Source organism: Choloepus didactylus, chromosome 13 (assembly GCF_015220235.1).
Source record: "Choloepus didactylus isolate mChoDid1 chromosome 13, mChoDid1.pri, whole genome shotgun sequence".
Taxonomy (NCBI): domain Eukaryota; kingdom Metazoa; phylum Chordata; class Mammalia; order Pilosa; family Megalonychidae; genus Choloepus; species Choloepus didactylus.
The window spans coordinates 81,357,053-81,380,808 of record NC_051319.1 but is presented as its reverse complement, the minus strand read 5'-3'; the positions used below and the strand labels follow the sequence as shown (position 1 = coordinate 81,380,808).

The 23,756-nt window shown below is 38.9% G+C and overlaps 1 protein-coding gene across 4 annotated transcripts in view; it reads left to right on the top strand.

The window, feature by feature from the left end:
• Positions 1-23,756, top strand: part of KLHL3 (kelch like family member 3) — a 190,094-nt gene that overhangs the window by 85,925 nt on the left and 80,413 nt on the right. For all 4 annotated transcript variants that reach the window (XM_037801301.1, XM_037801300.1, XM_037801303.1 and 1 more), the window contains one exon: positions 22,339-22,448. In XM_037801301.1, coding sequence (XP_037657229.1) covers positions 22,339-22,448 — 110 coding nt within the window. The remainder of the gene's footprint in view (positions 1-22,338; positions 22,449-23,756) is intronic.

The following is a 23,756-nucleotide window of genomic DNA, read 5'->3' as shown; positions in this document are numbered from 1 at the left end:
TTTTTTGTATATAGTATTATGTCATTTGCAAATAGGGAAAGTTTTACTTTTTCCTTTCCAGTTTGGATGCTTTTTATTTCTTTTTCTTGCCTAAATATTCTGGCTAGAACTTCTAATACAATGTTGAATAATAGTGGTGACAGTGGGCATGTTTGTCTTGTTCCTGACTTTCAAGGGAAAGCCTTTCAGTCTTTCACCATTGAGTATGATGTTAGCTGTGGATTTTTCACATATGCCTTTTACCATATTGAAGATGTTTCCTTCTGTTCTAGTTACCTAAGTGTTTATATCAAGAGGCAGTGCTGTATTTCATCAAATGCCTTTTTTCATCCATTGAGATGATCATGTGGTTTTTTCCTTTGTTCTTTTAAATGGTGTGTTACATTAACTGATTTTCTGATGATGAACCATCCTTGCATACATGAGACAACTCCCACTTGATCATGGTGTATAATTCTTTTCATGTGTTGTTGGATTTCGTTTGCTAGTATTTTTGTTGAGGATTTTTACACCTATATTCATAAGGGCTATTAGTCTGTAGTTTTTTTTTTTCTTGTGATAATCTTTTACTGGCTTTGGTATGAGGACCATATTGGCTGCATAGAATGAGTTAGAGAATATTCCCTTTTCAATTTTTTGAAAGAGTTTGAACTGGATTGGTGTTAATTCTTCTTGGAATGTTTGGTAAAAGTTCCCTGTGAAGCCATTTGATCCTGGACTTTTTCTTTGTTGGGATGTCTTTGATTACTGATTCAGTATCTTTCCTATTTCTTCTTGAGTTAGTGTAGGTAATTTGTGTGCTTCTAGGAACTTTTCCATTTCATCTAATTTGTTGGTGTCTAGTTGTTCTTAGCATTGTCTTCCAATACTTTCTATTTGAGTGGGGTTGGTATTAATGTCTCCTTTTTCATTTTTGATTTTAGTTATTTGTGCCCTCTCTCTTTTTTCCTTGTCAGTCTAGCTAAAGGCTTGTTGATTTTATTGATCTTTTCAAAGAACCACCTTTTGGTTTCATTTTTTCTCTCTATTGTTTCCTTATTCTCTATTTCATTCCTCTCCACTCTAATCTTAGTTATTTACTTCCTTCTTCTCACTTTGGGTTTAGTTGTTCTTTTTCTAGATCATTCAGTTTTGAGGTTAAGTCTCTGATTTGAGACCTTTCTTCTTTTTAATGTAAGCCTTTAGAGGTATAAATTTCCCTCTCAGCACTGCTTTTGCTGCATCCCATAACTTTAGGTATGTTGTGTTTTCATTTTCATTCCCCTCAAGATATTTCCTAATTTCCTTTGTGATTTCTTCTTTGAGCTATTGGTCATTTAATTTTCAAATATTTGTGAATTTCCCATTTCTCCCTCTGTTGTTGGTTTCTAGCTTCATTCCACTGTGGTCAGATACATTGTATGACTTCAATATTTTGAATTTATTGAGACTTGTTTTTTGACTTAACGTATAGTCTATCCTGGAGAATAATCCATGTGCACCAGAGAAGAACGTGTATTCTGCTGCTGTTGGGTGAAGTGTTCTATAAACATTTGGTAGGTCTAGCTGGTTTAGAGTATTGTTGAAGTCTTCTATTTCCTTATTGATCATCTGTTTAGATGTTATATCCATTTCTTGAAAGTGTTGTATTGAAATCTCCTATTAATGTGGAACCATCTATTTCTCACTTCAAATGGGTCAATATTTGCTTCATTTATTTTGAGGTTATGCTGTTAGGTGTATAAATATTTAATTTGCTTCATCTGTTCTGAGGTTCTGCTGTTTGGTGTATAAATATTTATAATTGTTATGTCTTCCTGTTGAATTAACCCCTTTGTCAGTATGTAAAGATCCTCTTTGTCCCTGTAACTGTTTTTGACTTTAAGTCAATTTTATCTGAAATTATTATAGCTACCCCAGCTCCCTTTTCATTACTACATGCATGAATACTTTTTCCGTCTTTTAAGATTCAACCTACTTATGTCTTTGAATTTAAGGTGAGTCTCTTATAAACAGCATATAGTTGGGTCATGCTTTTTTTATCCATTCTGCCAACCTCTGCTGTTTGACTGGAAAGTTTAATCCATTTACAATTAAAGTAACTGCTGATAATGCATGACTTTCTTCTACCATTTTGCTGTTTTGTCTTTGTAAGTTTTTTATTTTTGATCCTCAATTCTTCCATTAATGCCTACTTTCATATTTATTTGTTTTTTTTTTTTTGTATTGTACTATTTTTATTCCTTCTCATTTCTTTCTGAATATATTTTTCATGAATTTTCCTTATGGTTGGTTACCATAGGGCTAAAATTTAACATGCTAAATTGATAACAATCATTTTTGTTTCTTTTTAATAGCATATATATACCCTATTCCAATACCCCTTCACCCCTCTACTTCTTTTGTACTTGTTACAGATGATATCTTTATGTATTGTACATTCAAGATGATTGATTTATCATTACTTTTTACCTGTAGGAAGTAAGAAATGAATTTACATACCTAAAAATACAATACAGTAATGCTAGCATTTATAATTACTGTTTCAATTTTCTAAAGCTGCTAAAATGCAATATACCAGAAATGGATTGGCTTTTACAATGGGGATTTATTAGTTCACAAATTTACAGTTCTAAGGCCATGAAAATATCCCAGTGAAGGCATCAACAAGATGATACCTTCTCTGAGGAAAGGCCACTGGCATCTGGGGTTCCTCTGTCACATGGGAAGGCACATGGTCAGAATCTGCTGGTCTTCTCCTGGGTTTAGCTTCTGGTTTCCATGGCTTTCTCTAAAATGTCTCTGGGCTTCTGTCTTAGCTTCTGTCTTAGCTTCTCCTAGGAGCAAACTCTGGATTACATATCTTAGCTTCTCTCCAAATTTTCTCTTTCAGCTTCTCTCAGCTCTTTGCTTGTTTCTCCTGGGGCATTTTTGTCTTAGCATCTCTCTTAGCTTCTCTGGGCTCCTGTGGGTCCTCCTTGCTTCTCCCGGGGGCAAACTCTGGATTATATATCTTAGAGTCTCTCCAAAATGTCTCTCTCAGCTTCTCTTAGGGCAAACTCTGAACTTCATCTCTTAGCTTAGCATCTCCAAACGTCTTTCTGTCTGCATCTCCAAGCATCTGGATCTGTGTCGGCTCTGAGCTGTCTCTCTTCTTGAGCTCTCATAAGGACTCCAGTAAACTAATCAAGGCCCGACTTGAATAGGTTGGGTCACACCTCCTTGGAAACAACCTAATTAAAAGGTCCCACCCAAAATTGGGTGGGTCACATCTCCCTGGAAACAAACTAATCAAAAGGTCTCACCTGGGGTGTTGGAATGGCTCAAGGAGGTAAATGACATGGTGGAACTGTAGCCTATAGCATCCTTTGGGCTATAGCTCTATAGCTGCTCACTGAATTGTGTCTTGAAGGTCTTCACCTTTCTGTATATACCTTGTATTGCATAATAGGGAAGAGACTGAGACTGTGGAACTGTAACCCGTAACAGTTTTTGAAATTACCTATATAACTGCTTATTGAGCTGTACATCGGGAATTGATACCTTTCTATATGTATATTTTACCATAATGGAAATGGCTGAAGTTGTGGAACTGTGACTGATGACATTCTTTGAAATTTGCTCTCTAACAACTTGTGAAATTGTACTTTGAAAGTCATCACTGTTGTGTGTATATGTTAAAGTTCACAATAAAAAAATAATAAAAAATTTTATAAAAAGGTCCCACCTACAACAGGTCTGCCCTTATTTTAATCCACAAGAATGGATTAAAAGAACATAGTCTTTTAAGGGGGTACATAACAAATTCAAACCAGCACAATTACCCATTCGCTTACCTTAATTGGAGGTCTTTATTTCTTTATGCTGCCTCAATCCACTGTCTAGTGTCTTTTCCTTTCAGTCTGAAGAACTCCCTTTAGAATTGCTTGTAGGGAAGGTCTAGTGGTAATGAACTCTTCAGCTTTTGCTTATCTGGGAATGTCTTAATATCTCCCTCATTTTTGAAAGAAAGTCTCGTCGAATATAAAATTCTTGCTTGGCAATTGTTTGCTGTCAGCACTTTTAATATTTCATATCACTGCCTCCTTGCCTTCAAAGTTTCTGATGAGAAGTCAGCATTTAATCACACTGGAATGCCCTTGTACATAACTCATTGCTTTTCATTTGCAGCTTTCAGAACTCTCTCTTTGGCATTGGATAATTTGATTAGTATGTATCTGGGCATAATTCTTTTTGAGTTTATCATATTTGGTATTTGTTGGGATTTTTTTTTAAATTTTATTTTGAAATAAATTCAAACTTATAGGAACAGTTGCAAAAACAATACAAACCCCATACACAGAACTCCAGCATACCCCGATCCCCTCCCCCAACACCCTGATCCACCAACTGTAACATCCTGTCACACCACCATTTCTTTCCCTCCCTCCCTCCCTCCTATCTATCATCCATCATCTATTGCTCTGTCTTCTGAACATATGAGAGCTAGCTGCACACATCCTTGAACGTACACTGTAATTCACGTATACACTTCCCATGAACAAGAACATTCTTTTATGTAATCCCATTAGGCGCAACTAAGAAGTACAATAGATTCAACAATGATACAAAGCTTACATTCTATATTTCCTTTCCCTTATGTCTCAACTGTGTCCCTTTGAGCCTCCTGTCCTCCATCCTCCAATCCCATCCAAGTTCATCCTTGGCATTCAATTGTCATCTATTTAGACTGTCTTTTTTTTTTTTTTTCACTTGTGGAAACATGTATACAGCCTAAATCTTCCCATTCCACCCCCTCCCTAGCATTCCATTAGTGGGAGTGATCACATTTAGAATGTTGCAATGCTATCACCTTCGCACCATCCATTACTAGAAATTTCCCTTCACCCCGAACAGAAACCCTACACTCATTTCTTAACTCCCCATTGCCCCTTCCCCCACTTCTCGTAACCCATGCTCCATTTTTCATCCCTATGGTCTTATTCTCTCATACTTTCTTTGTTTTTACTGTGTGGCTTAAATTTAACCTCTTAAGTCTATAACAATCTTGTTTTTCTTTGATACCAACTTAACTTCGATAGGGCACATAAACTATGTTCCTTTACTCCTCCATTCCCCCACCTTTATGTAGTTCTTGTCAAAAATTATATATTTTACATTGAGTCCAAAACTACTGATTTATCATTACAGTTTATGTATTTTAGATCCTGTAGGAAGTAAATAGTGGAGTTACAACTTAAAAATACAGTAGTATTGGTCTTTATATTTACCATGTGATCTTTACTGGAAATCTTTATTTCTTCATGTGGTTTCAGTCAATTGTTTAGTGTCCCTTCCTTTCAGCCTGCTCAGTTCCCTTTAGCATTTCTTATAGGACTGATCTACTGGTGATGAAGTCCCTCAGCTTTTGATTATCCAGGAAGGTTTTCTTCTCCCCCTAATTTTTACCCTCCAGGTGTTTGTGAATTTTCTAAGTCTCTGATGGTTATTGACTTCTATTTGTATTCCATTGTGGTCAGAGAATGTACTTTGAAGAAATTCAATTTTTTTTTTTTTTAATTTATTGAGGTTTGTTTTATGTCCCAGCATATGGTCTATTCTGGAGAAAGTTCTGTAATCACTAGAGAAGAATGTGTGTCCTGGTGATTTGGGATGTAATGTTCCATATATGTCTGTTAAATTTCTTTATATCTCTCTCTCCTTTCTTTGTTTCTCTGTCGGTAGGGCTCCCTTTAGTATGTTAAGTAGGGCAGGTCTTTTATGAGCAAAATCTCTCAGCATTTGTTTGTCTGTGAAAAATTTAAGCTCTCCCTCAAATCTGAAGAAGAGTTTTGCTGAATAAAGTATTCTTGGTTGGAAATTTTTCTCTCTCAGAATTTTAAATATGTCATGCCACTGCCTTCTCGCCTCCATGGTGGCCACTGAGTAGTCACAACTTAGTCTTATGTTGTTTCCTTTGTATGTGGTGAATTGCTTTTCTCTTGCTGCTTTCAGAACTTGCTTCTTCTCTTCAGTATTTGACAGTCGAATCAGAATATGTCTTGGAGTGGGTTTATTTGGATTTATTCTATTAGGCGTTCACTGGGCATTTATGCTTTGTGTATTTATATTGTGTAGAAGGTTTGGGAATTTTTCCCCAACAATTTCTTTGAATATTCTTTCTAGACCTTTACCCTTCTCTTCCCCTTCTGGGACACCAATGAATCTTAAGTTTGGATGTTTTATTTTATCTATTGTATCCCTGAGATCCATTTCAATTTCTTTTATTTTTTCCCCCATTCTTTCTTTTGTTCTTTCATTTTCCATTCTGTGGTCCTCGAGGGCGCTGAGTCTTTGTTCACCTTCCTCTAATCTTGTATTATGAGTATCCAGAGTCTTTTTAATTTGGCCAACAGTTTCTTTTATTTCCATAAGATCATCTATTTTTTTATTTACTCTTGCAATTTCTTCTTTATGCTCTTCTAGGGTCTTCTTTATGTCCTTTATATCCTGGGCCATGCTCTTATTGTTTGATTTTAGTTCTTTGATTAATTGCGCCAAGTACTGTGTCTCTTCTGATATTCTGATTTCGAAAGTGTTTGGGTTTGGGTTCTCCATATTGTCTGGTTTTATCATATGCTTTAAGATTTTCTGTTGTTTTTGGCCTCTTGACATTTGCTTTACTTGATAGGGTTCTTTCAGGGTCTATAAAATACCAATCTCTAATTTGTCAGATCTACAGCTTGGTGACTTACACTTTCTCTAACTAATCAGCAGATGGTGTCTGCGAGTCACTTATTCCCCTCAAGTCAGTTCTCCCCAACTTTGTCTTTGTGGTGTGTGGGGATCTGATTCTTGTGGGGTTCAATTGGTACACCATGTTTGGGTATGTTGTTGGTGCTGTCCACCCCGAATATGGGGCATGTGTCTGACGGTTAGGGAGGCAGGGCAGCTTTAGTAATCAAACCTCCTAGGTGTTCCCAGAGATTTAAGGCTGTTGCAAGAGTCCAAGCCTTCACCTCAGTCCCGCAAGATTGTCTCTGCCGCTGACCCACAAGTCCTTGGTGTTGGCGTAGAGTCCCTGGGATTTCTGAGTGGGTCCCCCTCTCAGCCGTGCTCTTCCAGGACCTCTGCTGAGAGAAGGTTGTGCTGCATCACAAGTGCACGCTGGCCCTCCAGGGAAGCCCTGGGCTGCTGGGCTGTGCAGGGATGCTCCCAGCCTGCTGTAAAGATGGTTGAATGGGGTGTATTAATTTCCCCCTTTTCTCACAGCTACACCTTCCCAGCTCTGGGACAATTAGCTGTGGGTGCCCTAAAGGCCACTGTCCACAGCCAATATTGCAGTGTGTGCGTGATGCTGCAGGAACCACTCCCCACCACACTGGGACTCTTGGTGCAATTCTGGGCTATGGGTCTGGCTCTGGGCAGGAGCATCCCAAGCCCACCGGGGAGACGGTTGCAAGGGGTGTGGTTTCTTTCTCCTTTTGGCTCCCTTCTGCTCCCCTGGCCCTGAGACAATCAGCAGCAGGTGTGGGAAGGGCTATCCTGCACTCCAGACACTGAGGCATTGGGACAGCCTGCTCCTGCCATGCTTCACTGCGCAGTTCTCACTGTTGTATCCGCAGTTGGTCCCAGATTTTTTTTTTTTTTTTTTTTTTTTTAACAAGAACTAGTCTGTCTCCAAACGCCAACCCACAGTTTCCCCACACTGCAGCGCGGCTGCCAGACTTTCAGCTGGCTCACTCACTTGTTTCAGAATGCTGACTCCCAGTTTCACCAAATGCACGGTCCCTGTGGATTTAGCAGACCTTGTCTGGCTGGTGCATAGCTGGAACTGATGTTCTGGATCACTTTCTGGCTTTTATCTAGTATTTTTCATGGCGGTATTTTTTTGCCCTGTCTCACGTAGCTGCCATCTTAGGTTCTCAGGCCTGTTCATTTTTAATAAAATTTTCTTCTTTCTGCTCTTCAGACAGCTGTCTTGTCTTTAAGATCACTGATTCTTTCCTCTGCCACCTTCAATCTGTGGATGAAACTGTCTATGGAATTTTTCACCTCAATTATTGTGTTCTTCAACTCCAGTATTTCTCTGGAAAAATTCCTATATTTTTCATCTATTGTTTTCCCCATATCCTTTAGTTCTTTCTCTGCGATTTCCTTTATCTCCTTGAGCATACTGGGGATCAATTTTTTTTGTCTCTGACTAATAATTGCAAAGTCTGGTTCTCTTAATTGATGGTTTCTGGATTTTTATCTTGTTCCTTTGGATGGCCCATCATTTCCTATTTCTTTGACTTGTAATCTTTTGTTGCACAGTGTATATTTGAATATTCTAAATTATTAACTCTGAGATTTAGTCTCTGTTCCTTGTTTGTGTTCAGCTAGTGAAATGACAGAGAATTTCTTAAATTCCAGGAGCTAATCAAAACCAAGAATACAAGGCAAAAATCACCTTTCACTGGTTTTTCAAATTGGCTATACTTTGACTGGTGGTCTGGCCCTCCTATCAAGATCAGCCTGAGGCAAATGTGAAGTGTAGTGTCCTCTTGGTCTTAATATTCCAGCATGGAACTGGAGCCATTGTGCCTTCTTCTTTTCCTGGGCTTGTGCTTGCTAGAGGCTTTAGGAATGCTCTGTTTACAGTTTACAGGAGTTCCAGTGAATGCCTCCTCTACTTCCTTTAAAATAGACCTCCTACCCTTACTAGGTGCTCTATTGGGTGACTTAATGCAAGTAGTCCTTTGCCCCAGGCTGCTTCAACTTAACTGTTTTGTACACTGTCCCAGCTGTCTGCAAACTGCTTCACAGTCCTCAGGACAAATTCTGGGAGGACAACTCACATTCCCTGGCTCAGACTCTCAGACTTCCACCCAATAGATTGGCACTGACATATATGCACACCCGGTATGCACACAGGGGCCACTCTACTGGGAACCCACAATGGGAGCACAAGCTGGGGCCACCCTGCCTTGTAGAGGGTGTGGGAGAGGGGCCAACAAGTGCACCAGGAGCTTTTTCTGTGACTTTTGAAGCTATATTTTCTTGATTCAGCACTAGCCTGGTTAATGTAGCCCTTTAACTGTTTTCCATAGTTTTGAGGAAGGTTAATGTCTTTAAGATTCCTCTTCTGCTTTTGCCTGAAGGAGGTTGGAACATTGGTTGCCCTCAGAGCTGGCTCCCAGTGATCTGAAGTAGCTGATCAAAGGTAAAGATCTGCAGTCAGACCACTCACCCTCGGAGTTTGAAAGATTAGGGCTTGATGACCCACCATGGCACCAGCAAACTGTGCCAGGAGCCTAAACTCCAGTCCCCACTGCTGCCTGCCCTGAGGCTGTGGGGAGTGGGGTGGTAGCTGCTGCAGGGAGTGTGAAACTTACTGGTATTTATCACAGTTTACAGCCTCTTCTTCTTGCTCCTCCCTGGATGCTGCAGAGTGTTCCACTAGACTCCGGAGTTTCAAAGTAGTTGATTCAGGCAGTTCCTGCCAGTTCAATAGTTGTTTTGGTGGAGGGACTGATTCCTAGAGCTTCCTTCTCTGCCATCTTCCCACAATCCTCCAGGGGTGCTGGATTTTGTCAAATGCCTTTTCTGTGTCACTTGAGATGATCATGTGGTTGTTTTCCATGATGTACTACAATTAATTGATTTTCTTATGTTGAACCACCCTACATTCTTGGGATAAAACCCACTTGATTATGGTATATAATTCTTTTAATGTACTATTAGATCCAGTTTGCTAGTATTTTGTCAAGGAATTTTGCATCTATATTTATAAGAGATATTGGTCTGTAATTTTCTTTTCCTGTGGTATCTTTTTCTGGCTTTGGTATAACGGTGATGTAGACCTCATAGAATGAGTTAGGAAATGTTCCCTCAATTTTTTGGAAGAGTTTGAGCAGCATTGGTGTTAATTCTTCTTGGAATATTTACTAAAATTCACCTATGAAGCCATGTGGTCCTGGGCTTTTCTATGTTGGGAGGTTTTTGATTACCTATTCAATCTCTCTACTTGTTATCGGTCTGTTGAGATCTTCTATTTATTCTTGAGTCATATAGGCAGGAATTTTTCCATTTCCATCTAGGTTATCTAATTTCTTGGTGTTTAGTTGTTCATAGTATCTTCTTGTAATCCTTTTTACTTCTGTGGAGTTTTGTAGTAATGTCTTCCCTTTCATTTCTGACTTTAGTTATTTTCATCCTCTCTCTTTTCTGTGTCATCTAGCTAAAGTTTTGTCAATTTTATTGATCTTTTCAAAGAACCAACTTTTAGTATCATTGATTTTCTCTCTCTCTCTCTTTTACTGTCTATATATTTATCTCCATGCCAATCTTTGATATTTCTTTTCTTCTGTTTGTTTTGTGTTTAGTTTATGCTTCTTTTTCTAGATCATCCTGTTTCAAGGTTAGGCCTCTGATTTGAGATCTTTCTTATTTTCTAATTTAGGCATTTAGAACTATAATGATCCCATAAGTTTTGATACACTGTGTTTTCATTTTCATTCAACTCAATTTCCTAATTTCCTTTGTGGTTGCTTCTTTCAACTATTGGTTGTTTAATAATGTGTTGTTTAATTTCCAAATATTTGTAAATTTTCTATTTCTCCTTCTGTTGTTGATTTCTAGCTTCATTCTATTGTGGTCAGAGAAGATATATTGTATGATTTCAGTTTTTTTGAATTTCTGGTGACTTGTTTTGTGACCTAATGTATGGTCTATCCTGGAGAATGATCCACGTGCACTGGTGAAGAACATGTATTCTGCTGCTGTTGTGTGAAGTGTTCTATAAACCTCTGGTAGGTCTAGCTGGTTTAGATTATCATTCAAGTCTTCTGTCTCCTTATTTATCATCTGCTAGATGTTCTATTCATTCATTTTTTTTAAAAGAAGTTTTTTATACATTCTTGACTGTGGTGTATTGAAATTTCCTACTGTTGATGTAGAACCCTCTTTCTCCCTTTAAATCTATCAATATTTGCTTCATATTTTGGGGGTCTCTGCTGTTAGGTATATAAATATTTATAATTTTTATGTCTTCTTGTTGAATTGACCCCTTATCAGTTTATAGTGACATTCTTTGTCCCTTTTAACAGTGTTTGACTGAAAGTGTATTTTGTCTGACATTAGCATAGCTACCCCAGAACCACTTTTGGTTACTATTTGCATGGTTTATTTTTTTTTCAGTGCTTTCACTTTTAGCCTACTTGTGTCTTTGAATTTAAGGGGAGTCTTTTGTCAACAGCACATGTATGCATACCTTAGAGATATTGAGGGTTTGGTTTCAGACCACTGCAACAAAGTAAATATTGCAATAAAGTGAGTCACATGAATTTTTTATTTCATTGTGCATATATAACTTATGTTTACATATGCTGTAGTCCACTAAATGTGCAATAGTATTACATCTAAAACAATGGAGATACCTTGATTAAAAAATATTTTATTGTTAAAAATGCTAACCATCATCTGAGCCTTCAGCAAGTCATAATCTTTTTGCTGGTGGAGGGTAGTCTTCCCTTGATATTGATGTTGATGACTTCTGACTGATCAGGGTGGTGGTTGCTGAAGATTGGAGTGACTGTGGCAATTTCTTAACATAAGACAATAATGAAGTTTGCTGCATCAATTAATTCTTCCTTTCATGAAAGATTTCCCTTTAGCATGTGATGCTGTTTGGTAGCTTTTATGCACAGTAGTGCTTCTTTCAAAATTGGAGTCAATCCTCAAACCCTGCTGCTGCTTTATCAACTAAGTTTATGTTATATTCTAAATCCTTTGTTATCATTTCAACAATGTTCACAGCATCTTCACCAGGAGTAGATTCCATATCAAAAAAGCACTTTTTTTTGCTTATCCATAAGAACAAACTCCTCATCTGTTACAGTTTTATCATGAGATTGCACAATTCAGTCACATCTTCAGACTCCACTTCTAATTATAGTTTTCTTGTTTTTCCCACCACATTTTCAGTTACTTTCTCCACTGAAGTCTTGAACTCCTAAAAATCATCCATGAGGATTGGAATCAGTTTCTTCCAAACTCCTGTTCATGTTGTATCTTGACCTCTTCACAAATGTTCTTCATGGCATCTAGAATGGTGAATCCTTTCCAGAAAGTTTTCAAGTGACTTTGCCCAGACCCATCAGAGGAATCACTATCTATGGCAGCTTTAGCCGTTTGAAATCTATTTCTTAAATAATAAGACTTAAAAGTCAAAAAGATCCTTTGACCCATGGGCTGCGGAGTGGATGTTGTGTTAGCAGGCATGAAAACAACATTCATATCATTGTACATCTCCATCAGAGCTCTTGGGTGAACAGGTTCATTGTTTATGAGCAGTAAGATTTGGAAAGGAATCTTTTTTTCTGAGTAATACATCTCAACAGTGGGCTTAAAACATTCAGTAAACCTTATTGTAAGCAGATGTGTTATCATCCAAGCTTTGTTGTTCCATTCAGAGAGCATAGTTTGAGTATATTTAGCATAATTCTTAAGGGCCTTAGGATTTGGGGAATGGTAAATGAGCATTAGCTTCAAATTAGAGTCACCAGCTGCCTTTTCACCTAAAAAGAGAGTAAGTTTGTCATTTGAAGCTTTGAAGCCAGGCATTGATTCCTCCCCTCTAGCTATGAAAATCCTAGATGACATCTCCTTCCAATAGAAGGCTGCTTCATATACAGTGAAAATCTGTTGCTTAGTGTAGCCGCTTTCGTCAATTATCTTAGCTAGATTTTCTGGATAACTTGTTGCAGCTTCTATATCAGCATTTGCTGCTTCACCTTGCACTTTAATGTTATGGAGAGAGCTTCTTTTCTTAAACCTTGTGTACCAACCTCTGCTAGCTTCAAACTTTTCTCCTGTAGCCTTCATAAAATGGAAGAGAATTGGGGCCTTGTTCTGGATTAGGCTTTGCTTTAAGGAAATGTTGTGGCTTGTTTGATATTCTATCTAGACCACTAAAACTTTCTCCATACTAGCAATAATGCTGTTTTGCTTTCTCATCATTTATGTGTTCAGTGGAGTAGCACTTTGAATTTCCTTCAAGAACTTTTCTTTTGCAGTCACAACTTGGCTAACTCTTTTGTGCAAGTGGCCTATCTTTTGGCCTATCTTGGCTTTCAACATGCCTTCCTCACTAAGCTTAATCATTTCTAGCTTTTGACTTGAAGTGAGAGGCATGCAACTCTTCCTTTCACTTGAACACTTAGAGGCCATTGTAGGGTTATTAATTGGCCTAATTTCAATATTGTTGTATCGCAGGGAATAGGGAGGATTGAGGAGACTGAGAGAGACAGGGGAATGGCTGGTGGTGGACCAGCCAGAACACACACAACATTTATCGATTAAGTTAGCCGTCTTGTGTGGATGTGGTTTATGGTGCCCCAAAACAATTACAATAATAACGTCAATGATCACTGATCACAGACAACCAATATAACAATAGTGAAAAAGTTTAAAATATTGGGAGAATTACCAAAATGTGACACAGAGACATGAAGTGAGCACATGCTGTTGGAAAAATGGCACCAATAGACTTGCTTGATGCAGGGTTGCCAGAAACCTTCAATTTGTTAGATAGATAGATAGATAGATAGATAGATAGATAGATAGATAGATAGATAGAGAAAGAAAGAAAGAAAGAAAGAAAGAAAGAAAGAAAGAAAGAAAGAAACCCACAATATCTGCCAAGTGTGATAAAGTGAAGAGCAATAAAATGAGGTATGCCTGTAGTTGGGTCATGCTGTTTTTATCCATTCTGCCAGTTTCTTCCTTTTGACTGGAGAGTTTAATTCATTTACATTGAAAGTCACTACTGATAATGCAGGACTTTCTTTTGCCATTTTGCTAATTGGTCTTTGTAAGTCATATCTTTTTTTGTCCTTTAATTCTTCTATTAAAGCCTACTTTCATATTTATTTGATGTTTTTATATTGTACCATTTCTCATTTCCTTCTGTATATATTTTTCAGATATTTTCTTTGGTGTTACCATGGGGCTTAAATTTAATATCCTAAATGTATAACAACTTAGCTTTAACAGATCACAAATACACTGTTTCTATACCCCTCAGTCTCCCTCACCTTTTTGTTGCACTTGTTGCAGTTTATGTCTATATACATTGTATATCCCAAACATAGATTTATCACTGCTTTTAATCCATTTGCATTTTAGCACCTATAAAGAGTAAAACGTGGAGTTACATATCAAAAAATTCAATGCAATTAATATAAATCTATTAATATTCATATAATTATTTATAAATACCCATGTGGTTACCTTTACTGGAGGTCTTTGTTTCTTTATGCTGCCTTGATCTACTGTCTAGTGTCCTTTCCTTTCAGTCTGAAGAACTCCCTTTAGCATTGCTTGTAGGGCAGGTCTAGTGGTGACAAACTCCTTCAGCTTTTTCTTACCTGGGAATATCTTAATCTCTCTCTCTCATTTTTGAAAAACAGTCTCTCCAGATATAAAATTCTTGGTTAGTAATTGTTTTCTTTTCTTTCAGCATGTCAAATATTTTGCCCCACTGCCTTATGCCTCCATGGTTTCTGATGATAAATTGGCACTTAATCTTATTGGGACTCCCCTGTATATAACACATTTTTCTTGCTGCTTTTAGAACACTCTTCTTGTCCTTGGCATTCGACAGTCTGGTAACTATGTGTCTGGGCATGGTTTTCTTTGAGTTTATCCTGTTTGCAGTTTGTTGTGATTCTTGAATGTGCATATTTACGCCTTTTGTTAAATTGGCGTAGTCTTCAACTGTAGCATTTCTGTTTTGTTCCTTTTTAAAATTTCTATCTCTTTATTGAAATTCATGTATTGTCCATTCCTTGTTTTCCTGATATCCTTTAGATCTTTCTCTATGTTTTCCTTTATCTCCCTGAGCATATTGAGGATCATATATATTTTTTTAAGTCTTCGTCTGGTATGTCCAAAGTCTGGTCTTCTTCATTGATGGTTTCTGGATTTTTATCTTCTCCCGTTGGATGGGTCATCAATTCCTATTTCTTTGTTTGTCTTGTAATCTTTTGTTACACTCTATGCATTTTATTATTTTAAAGTGTTATCTCTGGGATTTGGACCCTGACGTGCTTGTTCCTTAAGTTTTTATCTAGTTAATGTTATGACAGAGATTTCCCTGAGTGCCAGGAGCTAACAAAAACAAGCAAACCAATGCAAAGAACACCTTTCACAGTCTTTGCAAATTTTCCCTGTATTTGGTGGTTCTTTCCTTCTGAGTTTAGCCACCTTATCAAGATGATCAGCCTGAGGCATATGTGCTGTACAAGGTCCTCTCTGTCTTTTCAGAGCTGGTGCCTTGTCCTGGGCTTAGGATTGCTTAGGGCCTTTGGTATTATCCTGTTTACAGGAACTTGAGTGCCCCCCCCTCCCCAACCCCAATCCCTATTAAATAGTCTTTCTCTCCCTCCTGGGTGCTCTCTTGTGTGACTTAAAGCAGGTAATCCTTTGACCCAGACCTCTTTGACTTAATTATTTCTTACATTGCTTGAGCTGTCTGCAAGCTGCTTCTGCCTGCAGGGCATGTTCTGGGAGGGTGAGGCTGAAAAGAGTTTCCTGATTCACTCTTTCAGGCTGCCAACAATAGATTGGCACTGACATATTGGCACCATAGTATTTGACAGGGGTTAATTTGTTCCCTTCAGACCAGAGCCAAGGACCCACCATAAGAATGCAGGATGGTGCCACACCATGCTAGGGAGGGGCTGGAAGAGGGGCAGAAAGGCCCCATGGGCTTCTCCTACTGCTTTTTAAAAATTTTTTATACAATTTTATTGCGATATATTCACATACCATACAATCATCCAAAGTGTACAATCAGTTGTTCACAGTATCATCACATTCATCACCACAATCAATTTTTGAACATTTTCATTACTCCAAAAAGTAAGAATAAGAATAAAAATAAAATAAAAGTAAAAAAGAACACCCAAAACATCTCATATTCCTTTCCCCCGCTATTATTCATTTCTTTTTGTCCTCCTTTTTTCTACTCATTTGTTCATATGCTGGATAAAGGGAGTGTGAGCAACAGATTTTCACAATCACACAGTCACACCGTGTAAGCTATATAGTTATACAGTTGTCTTCAAGAATCAAGGATACCAGATTACAGTTCAACGGTTTCAGGTATTTCCTTCTAGTTATTCTAATACACTAAAAACTAAAAAGGGATATCTATATAATGCATAAGAATAACCTCCAGAATGACCTCTCAACTCCATTTGAAATCTCTCAGCCGCTGAAACTTTATTTTGTTTCATTTCTCTTCCCCTTTTTGGTCAGGAAGATTTTCTCATCCCAAAATGCCAGATCCAGGCTCATCCCTGGGAGTCATGTCCCTCGTAGTGGGGAGGGCAGTGAGTTTACCAGCCGAGTAGGCTTACAGAGAGATAGGCCACATCTGAGCAACAAAAGAGGTTCTCTGGGGGTAATTCTCAGGCACCATTATAAGTAGGCTTAGCCTCTCCTTTGCAGTAACAAGCTTCATAAGGACAAGCCTCAAGACTGAGGACTTGACCTACTATACGGTAGTTCCCAATGCTTGCAAGAATATCAGGAATTCCCCAGATGGGGAAGTTTAAGGTTTCTGCATTTTTCCCCAGGCCCTCAAGGGGCTTGCAAATACTTTTTATTCTATGCCCAAATTGCTCTGGGATGTATCAGGGCTTCATGCTAACCTGTACAAACCAACCAGATCTCACCCCCAATTCAAGGTTCAATGTAATTATGGTATTTGAATAAACTGACCATACAAGTTAAATTATATAGCATGCTACAGAAAGTATAGCTTTTGCACCAAATAAATATTTCTTCCTTTGGTCTCACACAGAAGTTGAGGTTTTAAAGCACAGTCAATGTCATCCTTTTCCCTTTAGTCTGGTTTACCTTAGTTCTAATCAAGTCCATTTCATTCATATCTCTAACTGAAGTCTGATCTCTTTTTCAGCTTTTTTAACATTTGCTCTATGGGGTAATGCTGACATTCATAGCTGCCAAACTCTGGCTCTGATCTCAGGTGTCACACAGATACCTGAAGTTATAGGGACCAACCAACTCAGTGTCTCAGAATTTAGAGATAACCATTACAACTCACAAATAGATGTGACTGCTGTAAGAGCTTACAATCTAGGAACTTTTACCATAAGCCTTCCCTTGATAACCTATGCTCCCAGATTCAATTCTCAGAGCTTGCACATTATAGTTAATCCTTATTAGTGAGGCATTATAATTTTTGTCTTTTTGATTCTGGCTTATTTCACTCAACATACTGTCCTCAAGGTCTGTTCACCTAGGTGCATACCTCATGACTTCATTTCTTCTTTCTGCCACTCTGTATTCCATTGTATGTATACACCACAGTTCGCCGTTGTGTTTATCAGTTGATGTACCCTTAGGACACCTCCATCCATTGCGAATCATGAATATGGCTGCCATAGACACCAGCATATCATGTCCACTCATGTCCCTGATCTCAGTTCTTCCAAGCATATACTCAATAATGGGGTTTCAGGACCATATGGTAACCCCAGCATTAGCTTCCTGTGGAACCACCACACTACCCTCCATCTGGGCTACACCATTGTACTTCCCTACCAACAGGGAATAGGTAAATCCTTCTTTCCACATTTTCTCCAGAACTTGTATCCTTTTGTTTATTTTTTTCACAGCTTTATTCACACACCATACAATCCACCCTAAGTAAACAATCAATGATTCCCAGTATAATCACATAATTATACATTGATCAGCACAATATATAGGAAGACATTTCCATCTTTTCCCCAATGAAAGAGGAAAAGGAGGAAAAAAATGAAGACTCAAAATACAAAAGATAGAAGAAAAATAAAAATAAAATACAATGAAAAGGTCAGACAACATCACTACCACCAAGAATCCCATATCACTCCCTTATAGCCTCCTCTTACAGACATTTAGCTTTGGTATATTGCCTTTGTTACAATTAATGGAAGCATCTTTCAGTATTACCATTAACTATAACTCTAGTTTGCATTGATTGTATTTTTCCCCATACCATCCAATTTTCAACACCTTGCAATGTTGACATTCATTTGTTTTCCCTCATTTAAAAACATTCTTATATTTATACATTTAATCACCATCATTGACCACTCTAGGTTTCACTAAGTTATGCAGTCCCAGTCTTTATCTTTTATCTTTCCATCTGGTGTCATACCTGCCCTTAGTCTTCCTCTTTCAATCATACTCACACTCATCTTTGTTTGGATTACTTACAATATTGTGTTACCATCACACACTATTTGCTATCCATTCTATTTCTGGATCTATACAATCAATCCTGTTGAACCTTCTGTACTCCTTCAGCATCAAATGCCCAATCTCTAACCTCTTTCTATCTCCTGATAACCTGTGTTCTCAACTCTCAAATTTCTCTCATCAGTGTTAGTCCATATTAGTGAGACCATACAGTATCCATCCTTTTTTTCTGGCTAATTTCATTCAATGTAATGTCTACTGTCTACTATTTTATCTTTTGGATTTTATATGTCATATCTTATTTTATTTTTATTTTTCCTCTCTCTCTTTTTACCTTACTGATAGTCTTCATTTCTACACTATTCTCCAAACTTCTCTCTCCTGTCTTTTCCCATCTGCCTGTAGTGCTCTCTTTAGTATTTCTTGTAGAGCAGTTATCTGGTTCAGAAACCCTTTCAGTGTCTGTCTGAAAACATTTTAAATTTTCCCTCATATTTTGAAGGACAGTTTTGCCAGACTTAGAATTCTTGGTTAGCAGTTTTTCTCTTTCAGTATCTTAAATATATCATACCATTGCCTTCTCATCTCCATGGTTTCTACTGAGAAATCCATACATAGTCTTATCTACTGACAAATCCACACATAGTCTGTGTGTGATGGATTGCTTTTCTCTTGCTGTTTTCAGAATTCTCTCTTTGTCTTTCACATTTGATAATCTGATTATTAAGTGTCTTGGAGGTGGTCTACTCAGATTTGTTCTGTTTGGGGTATGCTGTGCTTCTTGGCTCTGTGATTTTATGTCTTTCATAACAGATGGGAAATTTTCAGTGATTATTTCCTCCATTATTCTTTCTGCCCCTTTTCCCTTCTCCTTCTGGGATACCCATGATATATATATTCGTGTGCTTCATGTTGTCATTCGGTTCCCTGAGACCCTGCTCAAATTTTTCCATTCTTTTCCCTATCTGTTCTTTTGTGTGTAGGATTTCAGCTGTCCTGTACTCCAGTTCATGAATCTTTTCTTCTGTCTCTTCAAATGTCCCGTTGTATATCTCCATTGTGTTTTTCATCTCTTCTATTGTGCCTTTTTCAAACTTTCAAGTTCTTCATTATGTTTGCCCAGTGTCTTCTTTATATTCTTCATCTCTTTTGCCATACCTTCCCTCAACTTGATTTGATTTTTGTATTGATTTAGGAAATTTGTTTGATTAATGATTAGTTGTTTCAATTCCTGTATCTCAGTTGAAGTGTAAGTTTGTTCCTTTGACTGGGCCATATCTTCAATTTTCCTAATGTGACTCGCAATTTTTTGTTGTCTACATGTCTGGTTTCCTTGATTACCCCAAAAGGATTTTCCCAGACAAGACAGGCCCAGGGAACTGGAGGAGGTTGTATTCAATATCAGGTTTCCCTGAGAGTGAGACCCACCAGATTGTCAGACTTTTCTGTGAGGCCCGTAGACTCTGTGCTTTTTCTATCCTGCCCAGCAGGTGGCACTTGTCAGCCCACAGCTCCCCACTGGTGTAAAAATGTGCAGCCTCTTTAATTCTCAGCAGACCCTGTCCTGGCCAGGGGCCAAGGGTGTCAGAAGCCAAGCTTAAGTTATTTCTGGTTACTCCCCACCCAGGCCCTGGGGTCTAAATTCTCTGAGGGAGGGCAGCCACTTGAGCTGGGACCTGCCACCCTTTTATTAGGGAAGATACACCCTTATGGAGTTATCTGGTACTCTTGAATTCCTCTTTTGTTTCTCTCCCTCTTTAACTCCACCCTTGCCTGGGTCAGCACTGACACCTGAAAATGCCTGAGGCTTTCTTTAATGAGCTACTTGGAGTGGGAGAAAAAAAAAAATGGAAAACAGAGAAAGCCCCTTTTCAGAGCCAGTCCCCAGGCCCCCAGTTTCACTGGTCAACTGGTGTTGGTAACTGGTTCTCTGTGCCCCTTTTCTTGGGACATGGCCATTTTCCAATATTCTTAGCTCAGCCATCTCTAAAAGCTTCTGTTTTAAGTTATTATTTTTTTCTATCAGCCCCACTTCCTCTCTGCTGGGAGCCATCTCAGGGGTATGTTCCTGCTTGGTCTGGGTTTATCTGTGCTTGTAGCTTGTATTCAGTCATCCAGATTTGTAATTAAAACTGCAGTTGGAGCTTGGTTGAGTTACTTTCCCTCACTCCTAGTAGCCTGCTTCTTTTTTCCACAGGGAAGTGTTCCACCTAAGCCTGCTGTACCAGTGGATGAGGGGTGCCAGCTCCACAGTTGGGGGAGGTTTACTTATGGTTTTGTGCTGTGATCTCAGCCATTCCAGCCATTCCAGGCTGGTGTACAATGTGTGTCCAGTCACATATGTCCCCCAACAGTTTTTCCAGACTATTTACTAGTTGTTCCTGGCTATTTACCAGTTGCTCTAGAGGACTAAGTAAATTCCACACCTCTGTGTGTCACCATCTTGTCTCCTACTGCTTTTTTGTTTTCTTGATTTGGCATTTGTCCAGTTACTGAAACCTTTTTTCTGAAGTTCTGGGGAAGATGGCTCTGCTACTTTTTATTAGGTGTTCAGAGATTCTGTGGGGGAATGGTATTCTGGAGAATCTTTCACTGTCATCTTGATCAACTGGAAGTCCTTGCTCCCTTGCTTTTACTTGAAAGTCTGTATTTATGAAAACTTAAAAAATAATAGACTATAGTCTTAAATATTCTCATAGTTAGGAAGGTCTTTGGAATGTTTAACCTAAAATCTCTCTAGCTTTAACTGAAGTATTTTTCCTAGTGACATGTAGGGAAGCAAAGACCAGCTTCTTACTCTGCTAACTTCAATAAAGTTCCTTCCCTTCATGGAAGTCTGACTTTTATATTTGTCTTGTTATATACAATTATTCCTGGTATATTTGCACAATGGTTCTGCATCAGTCTAGTAAACGAGGGTACACGGGCAAGCTTTAATCGTGGCCATAGTGATAACATTAGGCTAGTGGAGAGGTATAACCACTTAAAGTTATCCAAGAGGCTGTCAAGTCAGAGAGGGGTCACCAAAGAAGGAAGGAGGAGGCCTGGAACCTGGTAGGCCAGGGACACAGATGCTCCTTGGGATGATGGTGTAGGGCTATCAGAAAACTTAGAAAGAAAAAAGATCTAGGGCAGATAATAGGGTTCCTATGATCACCAGAGCCTGCTGCATGAGAAATTATCAGCTCTGGGGTTGGCTGACCTTGAAATAGCTTGCAAAACACTTTCATGGACCCTTTTTCATCAGAGCATGGGAGGGAGTCAAGGCCAGTGACTTTATCCCTGTTTTACAAAAGAGGTTAGTGAGGTTCAGGAAGATGATGATATTGTCCCAAAGACACTGTATAGATGCAAAGCCAGGAATTGAATCTAGGCCCCTTCTTTCTGAAGTGGGTGCTTTTCCCCTGACATTTCACTGCCTCTGTAACAGCAGGAATGTAGCCTGAGCATATGTCAGGGTAGGAATTATCCCTGGAATTTCCCTTGTGTATAATGCCACTGCAGCCTAAGGTAGGTTTTGGTCTTGTGTTAGGTGCCCCCAAGGCCACCTCCATCTTGGGCCAGCCGTGTGGCTGCCATGCCTGGGTGGATGCTTTGTTTGGCCTCTTTGTGAACCAGACACTGGCTATGATAGGCTCAACTTTGGTCAAGAAAGGACGATCTCCTCTTCAACCCTTCTAATGTTGACTTCCTACCAGAACCTCCAGGGACTTCAGCTACACAGCAGTCCTGACTCGCTTCTGTTTGTTTGTGCTGTGGGGTGTACCATCCACAGCTCTACTATCTCACACCTTGAGGGAAAATGAGTTCAATTAAGTAGGCAGATCCCAGTGAGGCTTTTGTGCAATGTCATTATTAATCTCATGGAGCATGGAAAATATATAACCTCAGCTCTCCCTTCTGCATGTTTGCCTGTGTCAGTGTTTTGGAGGAAGACCACACAAGGTGATATCTTTACTGCTGAATTAGAAGGCTAGTTCCCTCTAGCTGGGATGTCTGTCTGTCTAGCAGGACTCCATTGTGAATTCTATAGATTATTATGACATTGGTTCAAGAAAAGGCAGAAGAGTTTAAAACTTTGTTTTCTTAACTTCTGTTTATTTTGTTTTATTTTTTGAACAGAGCAGCACTTTCCAGAGGTGATGCTGGGGGAAGAATTTCTTAGCCTAAGTCTGGACCAGGTGTGCAGCTTGATATCCAGTGACAAACTGACCGTTTCTTCAGAAGAGAAGGTATGGCATGGCTCTTTGTGGTGAAACAGCAGCCTCGTGATCTGGTCATGGGAAGGACTTGTGGTTCAGTGACATCATTTTCCCTTCCTCCCTCCCTCCCTCCTTCCTTCCCTCTCTCCCTCCCTCCCTTCTTTCTTTTTGGATTCAAAGCTTATTTCTAATCCTTTTAAACTTTAAAAAAAAGTCTACTGGCCCATGACCATTACACTTGCTTTCTGGACTCCTTAAAGAAGAAATAACAGTGATGATGAGTAAATAAGAAATAACAGTGATGATGATGATGATGACTATGACGATGACGATGACGACAAAGACGACGACATAGCTGCCTCCACTTCCTAAACATTTAGTGTGCCGAGCACAGTGCAAAGTGCTTTATGTTCTTCAATTCATTCAGCATTTACCTCAGCACTGTGAAGCAGACATTGCTGTTGTCCCCATATTACAGATGAGGAAACCAAGACTCAGAGGAGTTAATTAACCAGGGTCTACCTATCACCAAGTTTAACCACTGCCCTGCATGGCCTCTTATGAGTATCATCAAGCATTTGAGGCAGAGTGGACTTTTTGACAAATCCCCTCATTTTGCTGATGGGAAAACTGAGGCCCAGAGAGGGGGTAGGAACTTCTCAAGGTCAGTGGCCAAGCCAGGACCAGAACCCAGATCTCCTGACACTGGTCCCATTACTCACTGACCACACACATTTTCCTTTGTGCTGGGAGCTTGACTTCTCACTGCTTTAGCTGACCTGTGACTGCTGCTCCGTCTTACCTCCAGGACTTTCCTCTCACTGTCCTCTCTGCTTGGATTATTTTCCCCTCCCATCTTCACCTACAGAATTCCAAACCAGTTCAGATTCCTCTTCTACCAGAAAGAATTTCTATATTCTAGGATATATAGTCTGTTATAGTGAAAATAACATAAAATTTGGCCAACAGGGTTCAAATTTCATCTGTAATATTTACTAATTTGCTATAAGACCTTGGGCAAGGTACTTTGCCTCTGTGTCTGTTTCCTCATTTGTAAAGTGAAAATAGTACTAGAACATATTTCATAGGGTGGTTGTGGGGTTAAATAGGATAATGTATATAAAATGCCTGTATAATTATAATATCTGGTATAATATCCGGTACCTAGTAGGTGCTCAGATAGTGTTAGCTGAGATTATTATTGACTTTGCGTCTAGAATTGATCTCTCCTCCGCACCTTGTCCTGCTTTTGATTATAGTTAGTTCTGGGCTGGTCTTACCTCCCCTGCTCAACTGTGAATTCCTTGATGATCGGGACCAAGTCTTATTCATCTCTGT